Source organism: Meleagris gallopavo, chromosome 1 (genome assembly GCF_000146605.3).
Source record: "Meleagris gallopavo isolate NT-WF06-2002-E0010 breed Aviagen turkey brand Nicholas breeding stock chromosome 1, Turkey_5.1, whole genome shotgun sequence".
Lineage (NCBI taxonomy): Eukaryota > Metazoa > Chordata > Aves > Galliformes > Phasianidae > Meleagris > Meleagris gallopavo.
The window spans coordinates 26,382,190-26,400,372 of NC_015011.2; the positions used below are offsets into that span (position 1 = coordinate 26,382,190).

Below are 18,183 nucleotides of genomic sequence, written 5' to 3' on the forward strand. Positions count from 1 at the left end.
TCTGAACTGCTGCATGTTTTGGAATGTGCCATCCTGTAGTATAGAACATATCCCATTGTCTCAGTCTGAAAAGCTTGAACTTTCTGGCAAAGATTTACAAAGGAATTTTAGATTTCTGTGGTCTCTGTCAGCTAATAATATAATAATAGCTGCCGTTGCTTTAGGAGCATTGTAACACGGGCAGGAGGCTGCTTCTGTGCTGTGCCTAAGTGCAGTCACTGCCTGTGGTGGGGGAGACTCCAGGCGGAAGACCAGAGGCTAAAAGGGATTTTTGTGGCTTCAAATGTTGCATTTCCTTTCGTAAAAGAGTAGTTGCTTACTTAGCACAGCTGCACCGACAGGCTTCCTTTTTCGCTTTTACATGCAAAGATTTGTTTGTATAGCCCTGAGTTGTTTTTTCACATCCCTGTGAGATTTGTGTTTTCCTATCTGTGTTGGTAGATATTAGATAGCAGCAAGACTTCTGTCAGGTCACCAAGTGGTTTGCTGCATTTTGTCCCTTTGATAGCGTTAGAAAGCCATTTTCCTCTTCAAGTTCAAAATTAGACTTCAAAATGATATTGCAATTCAGAGAATCAAAATCACTATTGCTTAGTGTATTAGCTTGAGCGAGACAGCTTTTTAATTCAGAATTTCAGCTGTAACAAACATTGGGTTGAATGGCTGTATTGTCATCTGGCATGTCAATCAATTTTTAGCAATTGTAGGAAGGAGTTTTCCAGGCAGTTTTGTGATATTATGTGTTGATTCTGAGACAAAAAAAAAAAAAGTAGCTGTCTCTTTTTTAGTGCTTACAGTGTAAGACTTAAATCTGGATTGCTTTAAGTATTTGGAAAGATCACTGCTCTGGTGGGTGCTTTGTTTCTCCAGCCCGAGGTCATGCCCATGCATGCTCAGCTTTTCTGGCCAGCAAGGCTGTGGGCAGAGCAGTGCGTGCCACTGGGTTTTAGTAAACAGCCTGCGTTAGCATGCTTTCTTCACTGTTCTACACTTACTGAACTTACTGGGATTACTATATGGAGTGTTGGATCTACAGACCCATTAAACTACTGAGAAATAAGTCTTGCCTTTTGTGACATGCTGGTGGTACAGATGGTAACAAAATATTGGCGCTTTCTGCTTGCAGACGTCTGAGGTCAGCTATCTGTTAGTGGGAGCATTTGGAATAAAACAGTTTCTGTCCTTGAGGGTAGTTATGAGTAACAGACTAGCTGACAGCCTTCACCAGTATTTCCATTCATGCATAATAGGTCTGTTAGCGTTTCTTTCTTTTATATGAATCCTGTGTTTTAGATATTCTGTTCGTAACAGTGGCTTAACCTCTGACTCTTCCTTCAACTCCTTCTATTCTTAACTTTCCCTGCTAGTATATGAATTTTATTAAGAAGGAATCTTGCTTTATATTTTAATCAGGCAAATAATCAAAACTTTCTGTCTTTTTCAGTAATAGCTGGTTTTCGAGGAACAGTCCCACATGGCCTCTCACTGGAGATTGGAGACACAGTTCAGATACTGGAGAAGTGTGATGGTGAGTTCACCGGCTGGACTTCCACTGATAATGAAGGATCCTTTGGTGTTGACTTGAACACCATTGCTACTCATTAATTTTCTTAACTGAACAAATTTTTGAAGTCATCAATATAAAGAAAATATGGTGCTCAGGGACATGATTTAGTGGTGGGTAGTTAGAGTTAGGGCAGTAAGGTTAGGTTGCAGTTGGACTTGGCGATCTTTAAGGTCTTTTCCAAATGATTTTTTATTCGTTCATTAAATAGGTGTGTTTTTGTTATTTATTTGTTTGTTTGTTTGTTTTTAATTTTGGGATGATATACTATTAATCTTGTAAGAAACGTTTCTACAAAAGGCATAGGATCTATCATTTTGAACTGGGTAAGTTATGAATCTCGTAATGCAATCAAAACATTTAGATTATGAAGTTCAAAAATGATTTTAAAATGTTTACAATGAATATGAATCTATTTCCTCTTTTGCATTAGACTTCCTGTCTAATGCAAAATATATCTGGGTTGCATTGTTAGAAACATTCGGGGATAAAGAGTAAAAGAGTAATTCCTGAAAATAAGTGTGAATTAAGTAATCTAAATATGAGCTGGTTTAAACAAATTACCTCTCGTTATGTGGAAAGTACTCTAAATGAGTGCAGTCTGACATCACTGCATATTAGTTGTATCTGTCCAAAAGGAAAAAATGAAGTCTGTTTTACATATGGAAATGACTTGCATACTTTGAAAAACAAAAATGTTCTTTCTTCACAGGATGGTACAGAGGATTTGCCTTAAAAAACCCCAATATTAAGGTAAAGATCAATTACAGTTTTACACTTTGGCAAAAATGTGTATTTACTTTTAAAAAAGTTTATAGTCTCCGTGTAAGTAGATGACATTTACCCTTAAAAGAAAACTGGAGCTTAGTGTTAAGTATATTATTGATATTGCATGAATTAGATTTGGACAATGATTTCACTTCTCACAGGCTCTTGTGCATTCAGATGACTTTACAAATCCAAGGCTCTGGCAAACTTTCTTTTAATCTGATTTTTAGAAGCTGAGTTAAAGCGAAAAGACTACCAAGAATGGAAACTGAATAATGTTAGAAAAGTTAATTAATTAGACTATGCCTATTTTCTGATGGTATATATTAGTTCACAACAGTCATGGGAGATGTATGTGGAGTACCAGTTGAAAAAATTTTGTCTGTTTCCACATAAAAGAAGTTTTGTCTTTTTTCTCCTTGTTGTGTAATCTTTGATTTCCATGGGAGTGTAGCTGATAGAATTCACTGTTTGGTTTTTGTTGAGTTCAGACATGAAATATGATGTTATTCATACACTTATTTTCTTCAGCATTTGTTCATCTTGAATGCATTTTAGATGTTCCTATCTTAACTGTATTTCTGTTTTCTTACTTTCCTGTTGACTTACGTCTGTCAGTATAAAGTACTCGTTTTTCATATGGGAAACCATTTCAAGATTTCTTTTCCTTCAACAGTACTGAAATCACTTGTTTATTCTTTAACTCATGTTGTCATCTTAGTCATCTTATCTCCCTTTTTTTTTTTTTTCCCCCTTTCCTAATTCATTTCCAAGCCTCTTCAGCTGCAAACTAGGGCATATGATATATAAATTTCAGAAGTTTCTAGGGGTTCCTATCATAAGTGTCACCAGTTTCTTGTGCCTAAACTTTCAGTCTCTGGTCACATAAATTTGTTTTGCTTTATATGGAGGATCAGTGTGAGAAATAAATTGAGCCAGTGTCTAATCTGACATTTACTACTTTGACCTCTTGATAAATATTACAATTTGATTTATGAGACTTGAGCAGTTGGTATTTATCGCATCTTCTGTGTCTTTTGTTGCAGTTCTCACCACATGTTTGCTGTCATTTTCTTTGTGGTCTGTCAAATGTGTTGATAGAAGTTATAAATAGGTTTTCTAAACATGACTTGATGTGTGAAGGAACGAGATAGATATTTTCTACTTTCATAGAAAAAAAGGAAGGCAAACAGTTTTCTGAACTGGATTTTTCAAGGGACCCTCTCCAAAAGTAAAATAAGAACACCTTGTAAGTCAGCTTATAATTGGTATTGCTCTGTCAAGATTCTCCCGTTGTTATTCCATCAGCTTGGATGCTCAGAGAAATTATCTGTGGCAGCTGGTCTGCAGTAACCCTGTGTATGCACCATCCTAATTTCTGGGACATTGTTACAAATGCCAAAGCTACACCTCTACTGTCCTTGGGAGATGCTCTCCTGAATTACTTCAAACTACTGAGGAGAAGGGACATTCTCAAGGGCAGCTGATATTACACAGTAGATGCCTTTTTTTCAAAGGTCTAACAGTGGTTTGTGTTATAAGAAAATTGGGCTGTACGTAGCTGGGATTGTAATAAGGAAGGGCACACTTATATTTTCCTTTTCTGCATTATGTAGCTACCAGTAGCGTATTATGTTCTAAGCCAGAATTTGGAAGTTGAATTGCTTAATTTTGCTTACCATTATGAAGGTTAGTGTGGTTTAAGTGCTGTGACACTGTTATCCATGCAAAAGAACAGTGGAGAACACTTAGCTAACTAGGAAGGACCACTCCTGTCTGAACACTGAGGCTTTTTGGTGTGCATTTACTGCACCTTTCAGGTTTGCTGCAAGGCACAGTAACTCCCAAAGTAAAGTTGTATTTATTAATCTATCTTTGTTTATTTTTATTGAAATTCATTAACTTCATTTATTTTGAAAATCGGTACTGAAGAGATCTTGTTAAGATCCTGTTGGTAAAAAATTTCTCAGGAGAAATATTAATAAATTATTTAGGATAAATGAGCTGTCAAGCAATCTTATACATGCTTTACAAGTTTATCTTCTAATTTTCTTAAGTATTGAAAGACTAAAACTCTACTGAAGGCATTTTTATTTCCTTTAGATCTGTACTGAGTATATATTGAATTCTTTTTTGTGTATGCTTGTTGGTAATTATTTGGAGGACTTTTAATTCAGCATGCATTTGCATATTAAATGGTGCTTTAAGATTACTCTCCAAACTCACTAAAGGGAATTTTTTTGGTTGTTTTTACCTAACCTATTTTGTTTTTCAGGGTATCTTTCCATCCAACTACATTCACTTGAAAAATGCATGTGTTAAGAACAAAGGGTAGGTGAAATTTTGGGGATTCACATATTTATACATGGTAACTTACTTGTGCCAAAGATCATTTGTGAATCTGGCAAGGAGTGATGCATTATAGTATCTCATCTTTAGCTTTTGGTCAGAAGACTTGAAATGGCTGTCCTTAGCTAACATGGTGCTCCTGCATGGTAATAAAATCAGTGTGATATATGCTTGAAGAACACGCAGTATGGCTAGGAATATCAGTCTGTGTTGTCTGGAGTAAAGAGAAAACAATCACATCTTCACTGCCTGGTGTTAAGTTTGGTTTAGAAGGAAGTTATTGCCTTAATTAGAAATTATTCTGTACAGAAGCATTTGTTTAATATTAGTAGTTGTTTTCTTTAAAGAGACCGGCTCTACCTTGGCAGACAGCTGACATTTTACAAAAACAAATGTTAAGATTAAAGATCAATTCGGTGGCAAAAGATTTCACTAAAATTGTAGAAGAATAGAGATGTTCTTTTTCTTACTGCCTTCCTTCAGGTGATGAAAAGCAAATAGCTATTCTTGATAATGACTGATCTCATTTCATTTTTAGAAGAGTTAAAAAAAAAAAAGGAACATCTGATTAAAATTAGTACAAAGTTTTTTAAAACTAGAATGTTCTGAGTAAAATAAAGTGATTTTTTTGGAAATTTAATACTTACTTTGAAAGTACCACTTTTAAAAAGTTATACTTGGCAGTGATGTTAACACAGTCTTTTCCAAAGTTTTATGTAATTTGGGAGTGTTCACATTTATGTAATGGTTTAAAACCTCTTTAAATAAAAGCATTTATTATCAAATCAGATGGAGGCCTAAAAAAACAGGTGTGGATGACTTTGATTTTGGGTGCTTGGATTAGTGTGTAGGTCAGCATTTCCTGACTGGCAAAAATGAACCTTGAAGACCTTTTTATATATTTAAGTAAATATTTGAATGTCTCATTAACACAGGTGAAAATGAGAATTGCAATGCTGCTCAAAAGAGTTGTTTGCTAGAGAGTTCAGTGTACCCATGTTTTATTATACCCTACAATCATTTCTCTTTTGAAAGTGATTGTAGATTAAACTGAAGGTTCAGTGAAATAAAATTGTTGTAAACTGTCAACAAAGCTTAAATGTAGAATAATTTTTTCTTAACAGACACCATGACAACATTTGCAGGGAGTTCAATCTTATTTGTCTGCATTTTCTTCAGTAGTCAGTGTTTCCTCTTCAGGTGATATACAGAGCATCAGGGCTGGGGGCTCTCACATTGTTATGTTAACTTGATGAAAGAGAAATTATATCATGAGAAAGGTACTTTAGGCATGAGTACAGACTTTTAAAATGTACTGTATGTAAGAACAAAGTGATAGCGGTGGTGGTGTATAAAGTGATGGTATGATTTAGACTTTGGTCTTGATCAAGCCAACTCAGGTTTTTCTTCCTCAGCATTGAAGAGTCAGGAACTCACTCATACTGTACCAATTTTATTTTCAAGTTTAATATACTTTTTCAGCTGAAGAAATGACATTTTTTCTATAAACAGATGTATTTAAAAAGTGTGGCAGCAGTCACTGACTTGCAGTCTAACCTGAAGTGGCAAGATCATTTTGAAATCCTTTGAAAACCACGGGAATTACTTTGACATAAAAGTAGTGTTTGATGTGCTTATCTCATGGCAAAATGCTTGCCTTGACTTCTCTAGGACCAATACTTTCCATGAGGATTAAAGAAAATGTATAAATAAAAAGTCTTGTGGGTTGAAGGAACTCCCTTGCAATTTAATTGACGTTGGTGTTGGCAGGAGGAAGTCTTTATGTTAGTAACCGTACTGTGATTTGTAATGCTTATGTAATACCATGTGTTCTTCTGCACGTTTCAGACAATTTGAAATGGTTATTCCAACAGAAGATTCTGTTATTACAGAGATGACATCAACTTTAAGAGACTGGGGAACGATGTGGAAACAACTCTATGTGGCAAGTACTTTGAATAAGTTGCTTTGATTGAATACCAGCTCGAAAGATCAGATATGTTGTTAAAATATGTTGTTTTTTCCTCCATGAAAAAAGAAAAAATATAATTAAAGGTAGTGGACAATTTGTGATTCTCTTTTCCTATTGGATTTATTTGATTGCTGCTTTTCTATTTATTTTTTTTACTTGTCTTTTGTGGTTTAATGCTCACCTGACACAGTAAATAAGTCAAAGAATCTACAATTCTTAGTTTAATATAACTTTAAAAATAATTAAATGTGGAAATGTCAGACTCGTTGACTGGTATTATTATCATACCTATAGATTATAATAGCAGAACCAATACATTAATTGAGGGAAAATGATCTTCTTAATGTTTGAGTGACCAGAATATGTTTATGCAAAGATAAGAAGAAGAAAAAAAAGACTTAGAAAACACTATTAATAAACAGTATGAAATATAAAAAAGAACTGCATTTTCAGGCAAAGTATTATATAAATAACATTACATTTTCAGTTATGGAAAGTCCCTAAGCCAGTTGATTTGATTCTTGCTCATTTTCTTATAGATTTTATTTTCTTTTACATCTACGCATTCATAAGTACCAAGGGATGTCCATTTTACTTGACCAGGGTCACTTGTATGTGATGGAGAGATCAAAGGATGCCAGCTGTTGAGTCCTCACTGATAAAGGGAGTCAGAAGTGGTTCTTCATTAATAGTAATGAGCTAATTTTGGGCCTAGCAGTTACACACTTCTGAGGTGGCGTCTGGTACTTTGTCTCACACTTCATATATCTTCAGCAAAAGTCCCATGTTTCCCAGTTCTTATTTTCCTTATCTGGATATGTTGTGGTGCTGGTTCTTTTCTCTTTCTTCCTGACATCATCAGTTCTGTTTGTTTTGTCACCTTTGCTTGACTGAAATCATGCTTAAGGTACTCGTGGAGGGCCTGCTTTTGTTATGTAATAAAGTCCACAAGTCGGAATGGTTCAGAAGCAGCTGGACTGCTTCCTTTTTAGTGATGATTGTAGGAATTGTGTTCAGAGATACTATTCAGAACCAGGTGACACTTCTGAAACCTGCAATTGGTACAGTGGCTAGTTTGCTTAATGAAAACTTTCCTGAAAGAACCTAAAAAATCATGTTGAATTCAGTGTTATACAGTATCAAATTAGACTTGACAGTCAAGCTAAAACGTTAAGCAGTATGAACTGTTTCTAAAGTGAGCTTCAAAACTATATTGAAATTTCTCTAGATTACAATGGGAAGTTTTTTCCTAACTGTCTTAAGCACATCTAAGTGTAATTGCTTTCTGTGCTTACATATGAGGAAGGATGTAAGTGGAAAAGGAGCAAAATCGCAATCTGCTTTTGCAGAGAACCAAATCTATAAAGCAGGCACATATGCTTGCAGGGCCACTCAGTGCTTTGAGATGTAAGAAACTCAGACAAATGCTAAACCTTTGGAAAAAAGGATGCTGCCTTGAAAACGTTATTTTGAGCTTAGTGTTGTTGTGAAATACTAGCGTGTCTCTTGTATTCTGCTAAATATTTTACCTCAGTAGTTTATCATCACATATCAAAACCAAAGATACACGTGCATTAGTAATTATTTGACTTGTTTTCTTTTTAATGAAACATGAAATCTCTGTAACTAATGGAATACTGTGAGCACGAGCAGTCAGCCTATGTAACGCTCCCATAAAGACTTTTTCAGTATTTTGCTTTTAGACACTATTTGTGTGACCTGTTTTTTTAGTTTTCTTTTACTTATAAAGTTCATATATTCTATGGTTCTTAAAGCTGACTTTTTCAGCAACCTTTTTCTTCATTGCTGTTATTATTGTATGTTTAAAACACACTGATTTTCCTTTTATTTCCAGAAAGCCAAAAGAAACAATAAATCAGTGCTTATTTTAGCAAGCTTATGAAGTGAATGAATGTGAAATAAAAAAGGCAAATTTGTCACACAGCAGTGTTTTTCAGAGCTCGTGGAATATAAAGTATACTGACAGAGAATAATGATGCTTCTAAGTGAATTTTAGTTTTTCGTGGCAATTATCTAGCAGTCATAGCTGAAATTTGATTTTGTCATTTTTTTCTTAGGAAGAAGTAAAAGGGAAATGAGTGGCTTAGGGTGATTACTTTTTTGTGTTTTTAGCGAAATAAGCAGAACAGATCTGAATTTTCAATGGTTTTTTTGTGATATGTCGCTTAATGGAGGTTGCCATCATTTTCTCAAGCTACAGTTTCTTAGAAAAATTATATTAAGTAAAACTGCCTACAGTAAAGTGAAGGAAGAGTTAAAAGAACTTCTGCTGTTAGGGAGGAAACCATCATGGGAAATGGTTTATGTCATTAACTGGTATGTAATTAGAGTAGGAGGATGTGTTTTATTCATATTCATGTAATTTCTTCTATTTTGCAGTTAGGTGAAGTAGAACAGTCTGAGAGAGATTTCTGTCTACATGAGTCTGTTTATTTACTGTTAGGCCACAGTGCGTACATTTATGTTCCTGAAAGAATTAAAAGAACTTTAATGCTGTGTGATTCAGAGTTTGAATTCTAGGAGCTATTCCCTTTTGATCCCTTATGTGTGTGAGTTCAAATGGTCTTGAATTACACTGTCATGGTTCCGGTTTTGATGAAAGGACATATAATGAAAAAGCTTTCAGAATAAAACAGTGGTGTGACATTCAACAATTTTTTATTGAATCTTTGTCATATCTGTCATATAAATCAGACTGTGTAAATGTGTGGTGTTAGGAATTTGAGTGAAATTATGGAGTGTGGACAGTGCAAAGGCGTTATAAGTTCTGAAATGATTTTATGCACATGTGCATGCATACATACAGGTGAAGAGGTCAAAGCAGAGAGAGGAAGAGAATTATGACTAACTAAGGGAATAAGGATGGAATGATACCGATTTCCATATCACATCTGTATTCATTAGGACTGTCAGTTGGTGTAGATGCAATTCTTTATTTATCTCACAGAGAAATGAGGGGGATCTCTTTCACCGACTGTGGCATATAATGAATGAAATCCTAGACCTGCGAAGGCAAGTCCTGGTTGGCCACCTCACCCATGATCGAATGAAGGATGTGAAGCGACACATCACTGCTCGTCTGGACTGGGGCAATGAGTGAGTAGCTATAATTGTAGAAGAAAATAGTGTAATCTCATTATAATACCGGTTTTAGGCTCAATATAGAATGTTGAAATAAGGAACAAATTTCTGACAGATATTGCTTTTCTTTGTGGATTTTTTCTTCATAGTTTTTCTGTCCACTATGTTTTAGCAGTGAAAAATGACTTACAGCTTTTTCTTTCTTTTTTCCTTCCACTAAAGAGACATACTTGCTTCAATTTATTTTACACAGCACTGGTATGACCTGCAAGAGAAGTGCAGATAGTATGCTGGAATACTAGATTTCTGCAGTTTCCTTTTAAGTCTTTTAAAAACATATCTGCCCAGATTCTTATGCGGCATAGTGTAGCATAGCTCACTGTATTAACTGAAATTATATTGGCTGAGACTACTTAATCTTCTTGATCTGTGTTCTACGATTCAGTATCTACTTAAGCATCTCTAGTATTCATCTTTATACTATTCTACCCATCTTTCTTTTATTCCAGTGACAAATAAAAATTGATAACCCCAGTTATATTCTCTTTTTTTTTTTTCAAAGAAAGAAATTTTCATTTGTCTTAAAACCGCGCTACTTCAAATAATATCTCTTCTGTATTACTAAATGCCTAACAGTATAAAGACTTGTAGGGATAGAGAAATGTTAGCATAATGCATGATGATGAAAATGATTTCTAAATCACTTTCTGAATACAGCTTTCACAGATCTTGGTACTATCTTGCATAATTTGGAAGGCCAGTAAGCTAATCTTTGTTCCAGATACCTCAGCCATGAGAATAATACACCCAAGAGGCTACTCTTAACTCCAGTATTACTAGTGAAAACAACAGCACAGATTAACAACATTGTGACATTTACAATGTCAGTCAAAACCAGCATGAGATTGCGCTCTTGAAGCAATGAATTATCAGAATCTTGTCATTCACTTGTAAAGAAGTGTGTGCTTGGTATGGTTGGGCAGCTGAGTAGTATGGAAAATGCAAAAATGGAATGTTCTACTGTTGACCATATTGGCATACATGTCTTGCTTTTGGTGCTGATTTTGCTTTGAGTTCAGAAATCTGAGATCAGATGAAATAGGCTCCTCAGACAGTAAATTTTGCTGCTGTTACTTACAGCATGCTTTGCAGTGGTTCCTCCATAGTAACACTGTGTTGCTACATCTGTAGCCCTTTGCTTACATATATTATATTTGTCTCCTCAGTGCAGCACTCCTGGCTACTTTGCTAGGTCCCTGGGAATGAAAGGACAAGTGTAAGATTGGTATGTGCATCAGGAGTTATAGGAGCACAGATGGTTGCAGTGTTGTATTTTATGAAGTGGGCATTTGTCACCTCAAACTTGAACCCAGCTATTGTATCTGAGCTGTTTTTGAACCAATGATGTCAGGCAGTCAGGCAGGAACCCTGAGTTTTAAAAGAATCTCTTCTTGCTTTCAACCCATTATTCTTTTCTGAAAGTAACAAGGTTGTTTTGTGGGTCTGCTTAGAGCAAAATTAAGCTTCTTCCAGCGCAGGAGTTCATTGTAACGAAGGAGACTCAGCACCCATGAAAGCTGATGTTTAGGACAAAAACAGAAATGGCTGTAAATTGTCTTGAAAAATTTGTGCTTCAAACAGAACAAGATAATGAGAATCATACTTTCCTCAGCTTTCTAAGTTTACAAGTAGGAAGTGTAGTGCAATATTTCCTAAACAAGTTTTCTGAGATCAGATGTTTGAACCCTTAGTTTTATGTATCAGTAATAAAACCACTTTGCACCCACTTGTGTTTGTGTCAGAGTTACATCTGTTAAGCATATGCCATGCATACTTCTCATCATGTTGTTTTCTTTTAATCAAGTTTGGGCTTGTATTTATTGTAGTAAGCAGCAAAAAGAATGCTACTAGCAGTTTTGTTGGACATCAGATTTTATTGGTCATCTCTGAGTTCATTTCCAATGCATCCTATCATCCTACTGTGGCAAATCTTTCTTACTTCATTATTTATAAACCAGCCTTACAGTTATTTCACTCTTAAGGTCTCTTTGAAAAATAAAGGATGTTCTGTTTTTGTTGATAGATTTTTTATTTTCTTAAGAATTCAATTTCCATAGAATTTGAGTGCATGAGGAGGAATTTATAGTTTTCTTCTAAATACCAGATAAAACTTATTCAAAACCTTTGAGAGAAACTGTGAAAGCACAAAAGATGGTCCAAAATCTAATTTTGGCTTGATTAAATCTATAAAAAATCACTTAATGAGCTCTAAAGATGTATTTTTTGCCTAACAATGTCAAGTCTACTTTCATTTAGCATGAGTGAAAGTGATATGATTTATAGTAAGTACTTTTTGAAAGCTTTCTATAGAGAAAGTACTTCACATCTGAAGTGTGGAGCTTAAAAACAAACAACAAAAAATGAGTGCAGCCATTGTATACAGGCAGAGTTTACTTTACATAAATGAGTATGTCTGCCATGGCATCCTTTTTCTAAAAAGTGTGAATTTCAACCTCATTTGTTTCCAGCTTTTCAACTTGAAGGAGATGGAATGGATCATGTCAGATCCATCTCTCTTTGCCTTCCCTTCTATTTAATTTCTATCCGATCAGCAGGGTAAACCACTCTCTAACAATTTTTGAAAAGTTGAAATAACTTTTGGCATCGAGGTGCTGTTTCCAAAATCTCTTCTTTAGCCCGTAGATTCTTCAGTCAAACTCTGACTAAATACTACTCAGTAGTAGAACTAATTGAATTTCAGGGGATTCTGAAAGCACTGCTATCTGAAAACCTAAGTATCTGTGATACTGTGATGCACAGTGGCACAATAGATACTGTGCTCAGAATTGTGGCAATTTCTGAAGTCATCAGTTCCCGTTCTTTAAAAGCAAATATTTTTAAGTTTTCCAATCTGTTATTTTTTCTCTAAATTCAGCATGACTACCCCATATATGATCTTTATTACTTGCTGCTATGCTGAAAATATTTCTTTATTCCTGTTGATTGAAGTGTATTTAATTATTTCATTCAGGAGACACGGCCAAGCAGCTTTGATGCAATACAGTCCAAATTTAAAATAAACCGATGATTTGACATTGTATGGATTTTCTTTTTGTATTATCTTCTGCGGTTGTCATTCAAAATGACAATACCAGTGCAATTCTCATTGTGTTATGTCCACAGTAGTACTAAGGATGGTATCCACTGCACATTTCCTGTGGTGTGAAATGGAATTAAATGCTGTGGGAAAAGATATTGCATTATTGTTATGAAGTGAAGAAAAGAGAGAAATCACGCATGAACTTCAAAAAAGCCCCCTAACATGTTCGGAGTACCAAGTATTTCCTTTGTTAAATGGAATGTTGATGTTAAATGAAGAAAATTAGTTAAATTTCTTGATTTATTTCCTTTGTATGTAGAAACTACTTACTGTTATTCTAGTGCTTTATAGTATCTCTTTATTTCTCTTTTTCCTCATACAGACAACTGGGACTTGACTTAGTTCCAAGAAAAGAATATGCTATGGTGGATCCTGAAGAGATCAGCATTACGGAGCTCTACAGGCTGGTATGTGAATTTAATACTCTGTTTTTGTGCTGACAGATTACATGCTGAGGTTTTCATGATAACTTTCTTCTACTTAATCAAAAGTACTTTTTTGCTCATATACACTGGAATTTGCTAATGCAATGGGTTTTACTATGATGAAAGAAGATTTATTTTTAATATTTTTTTCATCTCTTCCTCTGCATGGGATGCTTTGATTTTATATCGTCTGTCTGCACACATGTACATTCCACATGTTATTTACTCACAGCTTTGTTTTCTGATATATCATTAAATTTATGAGTTCTAACATGAATTTAATCATCAATAAAAGCTTATGAGACTCTTCATCATTAGTACTTTAACTGGCCCATGAGTCCCATTAGATAACATTAGTGGAAATAAAATAACATACTTGTGGTACAAGTATTGTTATGATTAATCATATTGGCTTGTTGATCTCTTCTAATACATTAATGTTAATGGCAGCTGAGCTATGTAGAACAGCTCTCCTTTGGGCATGAAAGCCCATCTTGATTTTGTAAAAAGAGTACTGGTATTTCTTATTCTGATGTTATATCAAATGAGGTCTAAGAAAGCATTCCAATTCATTTCTATAGACCTTGGCTCATAGTACTATCGCAGTTACAGTAATAGAGTTCTGAGTCTTACTTGCTTAAAACTAAACTTTTATTTAAATTAATTTTTATTTATACTAATGCATGTATTTAACGCACAATGTAGAATGTAGGGAAATTGTGATAATTTGTTATGGAGCCGAAAATTTAATATGTTTAATAATTTTTACTGATAGATTTTGAAACTGGATGCTGTCGAATCAAATAGTATTTATTCACTCTGGAATCAGTATACCTTTGGGCAGATTCAAAGTCATATGTAATCATATGGAATTATATTGAAGCACTAAGTGACAAACACTGAGAAGCCATCAATCATAAGAAGAAACATACAGAGGAAGAGTAATCCAGAAAATTAATGATGAAACTTGTGGATTGCACTTTCAAAAATAAAGAGAAAAAAAAGATCCAAAAAAAGTTTGGTTTGGGGGCTCAGTAACTTATAAAGATTGCTGTTTTAAAATTGGTTTTGATATGACATAAGAGAAAAACAGTAAAATTTAATTGGTGACTAAAATGGTAAAGATATAAACTGTAAAGTCAAATCAGGAGGGCATAGTAACTTCTGCATAATGTTCTGCCAACGATTAGAAAATACGGGAGTAATTTTTTCCATTTAAAAATACTTCTATGTAGTCTTCTGCCAAAGCATTCTTTGTGTGTTTGATTAGTAGAATATCGGATCATTAACTATTTAAACCAGCTATGAAATACAATGTAGTTATAGCACAGACATTTAAAATGGGTTGGAATTCTTGAAGCAGAAAAAAGGCAAACTTCTAGAGGTTACTGCTTTTCCAAGAGACAATTATGATGCAGTTGGCAAAGTGGCTTTCCTACTTTCTCCTTCTCACATTAAGAAAAAAAATAGAAAGAACAAAGCACTGTTACAAATTAATACTGAATTAAAAGCTTAAAAATTGGGAATAAGAAAGTAATCCAGTATGGTATTTTTTTTGGTTTGTTCCTAGATCTTTACGTTTAATTCAAACTGACTGCTGTGTTTTTTGTGATATGTTTAGATGGAGCATCGTCATCGAAAAAAAGACACGCCTGTACCAGCCAGCAGCCACCATCTTTTTGTTCAGATGAAGAGTCTAATGTGCTCCAATCTGGGAGAGGAACTGGAAGTAATCTTCTCCCTCTTTGATAGTAAAGAAAATCGACCCATCAGGTAGCATATAATTTTTCAGTGGGATACTGATTTTAAATTGTCACTGCGCACTGTCTGTTTTGATCTTGGTAATAAATTCCCCATTTAGAGACAATATTTTTTTTATTTGTCTTGTAATCCAGTTCCTGTACTTAATATTTGCCAATATCATTTTGGATTTAAATAATATATTTTTCTCTGTCTTTTTTACTTATTTCAGTTTTCAGCTGGTTTTACTTGAGAGGGAACATTTATACACCTGTGCATACGGACTGAATATTAGTTTTGTGACTCAAAGGTTATTTTTTAGTATCTCTATTTTCCTTTCTCCTAATCAGTGCACATTCAAACTTACAACTGTTGCTTGCTCTGTAATATTTATAAGATGAATTCTCCTAGGTACCTCAAACCAGAGAGCTTAGTGAGTTATGAAATCTTTTTATAATAGGAGCCTGAGGTGCATGCTCTTAATGAAGCAGTCAAACCCGATCTCACATCCATTTAGGGTTTGCTGGCCTTTTTTTCATCTGGGATTTGAAGTGTAACCATTCTTCTGCTTATCCTAGAGCTGAAATCCTTTTAATTTTTAAATGTTCAGTACTTATTTCTATTCCTAGCATGTTTCTGGCCAAGAGAGAGGATCTGGGAATGAACAGGATCAGAATCTTGAAGCACTTAGCAGATTCGATTTGTAGGGGGAGAGCAGAGCTGGTGGATGAGCCTTCTGAGTTCCGTATGAGAAATATGGCAGGAAGATTGAAGGAGCAGTGCCACACTAAACGCTCATACACTGGTGATGAAAGACTGGTCAGAAGGCTCTCATTCAGAATTTGCTGCTGGTCATTATTTGGCGTATTACTTTGTGTATTCTTTCTGTGTTCTCACTACAGGTACTGGAGGCAACATACCTCAGTCTGATTTAAGGGTAGCCACTGGAGAAATGAAAGACTAGCCTTAAAAACAAATCGCACTTTAGATAAGTCAGAACACAAATGCACAAATAGAAATAAAACCTTTAATAGTAAGCCTGTTGATAGGATAAGAAGTGTTATTCAGAATGTGTGCAAAGCCATGACTGTGTACTAATTGTCTTTATACACGTGGTAATAGGAATTTGGGGTGTGCACATGCACATTAGACTTAATTTGGCAAAATGATTTGTGTGCTATGTAGTTGTACAAAATAGCTACCCACTATTTTGAAGGAAGTTTATACTGAATAAATTGATTTTTATAGCTAATGAAATCTTTAAATTGTTAGAACATTAGCTGCTAAATACTGACCTGGAATGCACTTTGGACATTAGTCACCAAAAACAATTTACTGTCATTTCTGAGAATTAAATGTGCATCGGGGCACACCTTTTGTGTTCGTTTCAGTGAATGGCATAGCAGGTGATGGATTTAGATGAGAGCTTCAGACCTTGACAGAAAACAATTTGAGTGTTATGGATTGCTGAAAACAAGGTTATGGCAGTAGTGGTTGTATGAAAGCAAATGGATTGGATTTCACATTCACATGAAAGCACAAATTCTAGAGCTGTTTGTCACATGCTTGCTGTGATCTGACCTTTAGGTATTGATTCCTGACTCCAGTGTCTATTTGCAGCTGCTTTATTTTGTGTGAACTTCCTCATCTCATTACTGACAAACCTTGAAGAAGTGTGTTGTCATGAATCCAAACTGCCTTCTGGAACATGGGAGGAATGACAAGATGAACTTTGGGGAAGCAGTTTGTTACTATCTGTAAAACAAACACGCACACCTCCACACCTCTCACAAATTAAAAATCTGGGAAACACATTGAAAAAAATGAAAGCAAGGGAGTTTTCATAAGAATGGATTTAATTTCAAGGTATATATGTATCACAGCATGAGTTGGAACGCAGATGTGTCCAAGCTGTGGTCTTTGTGGACTAGATATGCAAGCGTTGTCCAAGAGTTAAACCAAGGCTAGTTGGGCTTGCTGACATGGCTTTTGTGCTCTTGCTTAGTATGTGCATGGCTGTAGTTTCCACACCTAGTCTATATTTCGGTCAGTTGAGTGCTTGTTAGAGCATGTAAGTTAGTGTAAAGTCTTGTGTATATGTACACCGCAATATGATATTTCGTTCAATACAAATTGGCAGGATATTTCAAAGAGCTTTATGCCCTTGCTAGTGTTGACACATGCATGCAATAAACCCTGAGGAGATGATGTGTGAGAAGAGATTGTGTGCACAATCACTGGTTACTGAGCTTCACACCGTGCAATGAAGACAAGGCCTACTGGCAGTAAGAGATATGTGAGCTGCAAAATGTGATACCTGGATAGATGTAATCTTCTGCTAGTTCTGGATGATAGTAGCATGTCAAAAAGCTGTGTTTAGCATTACCTTAAGCTGTCACAACCTACCTAGGTGATTTGTTTATTGATTTCCTGAGTCATTGCTAAGCAGCCCACGAGAAAAAAGCAATAAAAATACTAGATGAAACTCTTGTTAATACCACAGATAAAAGTGAGAAACCATATATGGCAATTTATGTTCTGAAACAGAACATCTGACAGATAAAAATATGGGAATATACATCACTTATAATGTATGTCTTCAATTTCGTGGTTACAGTATTAGAATGGGGGGTTTCATTTCCTTGGGATTTTTTACTTTTACTTAAATTTTAGTTTTGCAAGCACTACGTGTGTACCAAGCTTTCCTCAGGGGGTAATTCTGCTTGTTTGAACGTGACATTTGGAATGCATAGTGTTAAGTACAAGTCCAGAGGTTAAAATTGCTCCAAAAATATGACTTTGTATAGATTTCAATCTGGTGTTTATTGTCCAGCTGATGTAAATATACATATAATGGGTGATCTTTGTTGCTTCTTAAAGGAGTTCTTGTGGAGAAAGTAAAAAGAGAAGAATTGAGATTTAATCATAGAATTTCTGTTCTGATATTTTTCTATCTTAAGACTACCTTAGCTTCTTATCAGATCAACCTGCAAGCATATGATCTCTGTATATATTTATTTCACTTTTTATTAACCCCAAATTCATGCAATTGAAATAGCAGCTTTAAAAACTGTTGGGGGATTAGAAGCAATATTGCCTGTAC

The 18,183-nt window shown here is 35.0% G+C and overlaps 1 protein-coding gene across 1 annotated transcript in view; it reads left to right on the top strand.

The window, feature by feature from the left end:
• Positions 1–18,183, top strand: part of DOCK4 (dedicator of cytokinesis 4) — a 176,247-nt gene that overhangs the window by 15,511 nt on the left and 142,553 nt on the right. Inside the window, 7 exon segments of the mRNA XM_031552130.1 lie at positions 1,389–1,528; positions 2,277–2,317; positions 4,608–4,663; positions 6,530–6,626; positions 9,622–9,770; positions 13,238–13,322; positions 14,962–15,113. Of these exon segments, the coding sequence (XP_031407990.1) occupies positions 1,389–1,528; positions 2,277–2,317; positions 4,608–4,663; positions 6,530–6,626; positions 9,622–9,770; positions 13,238–13,322; positions 14,962–15,113 (720 nt within the window).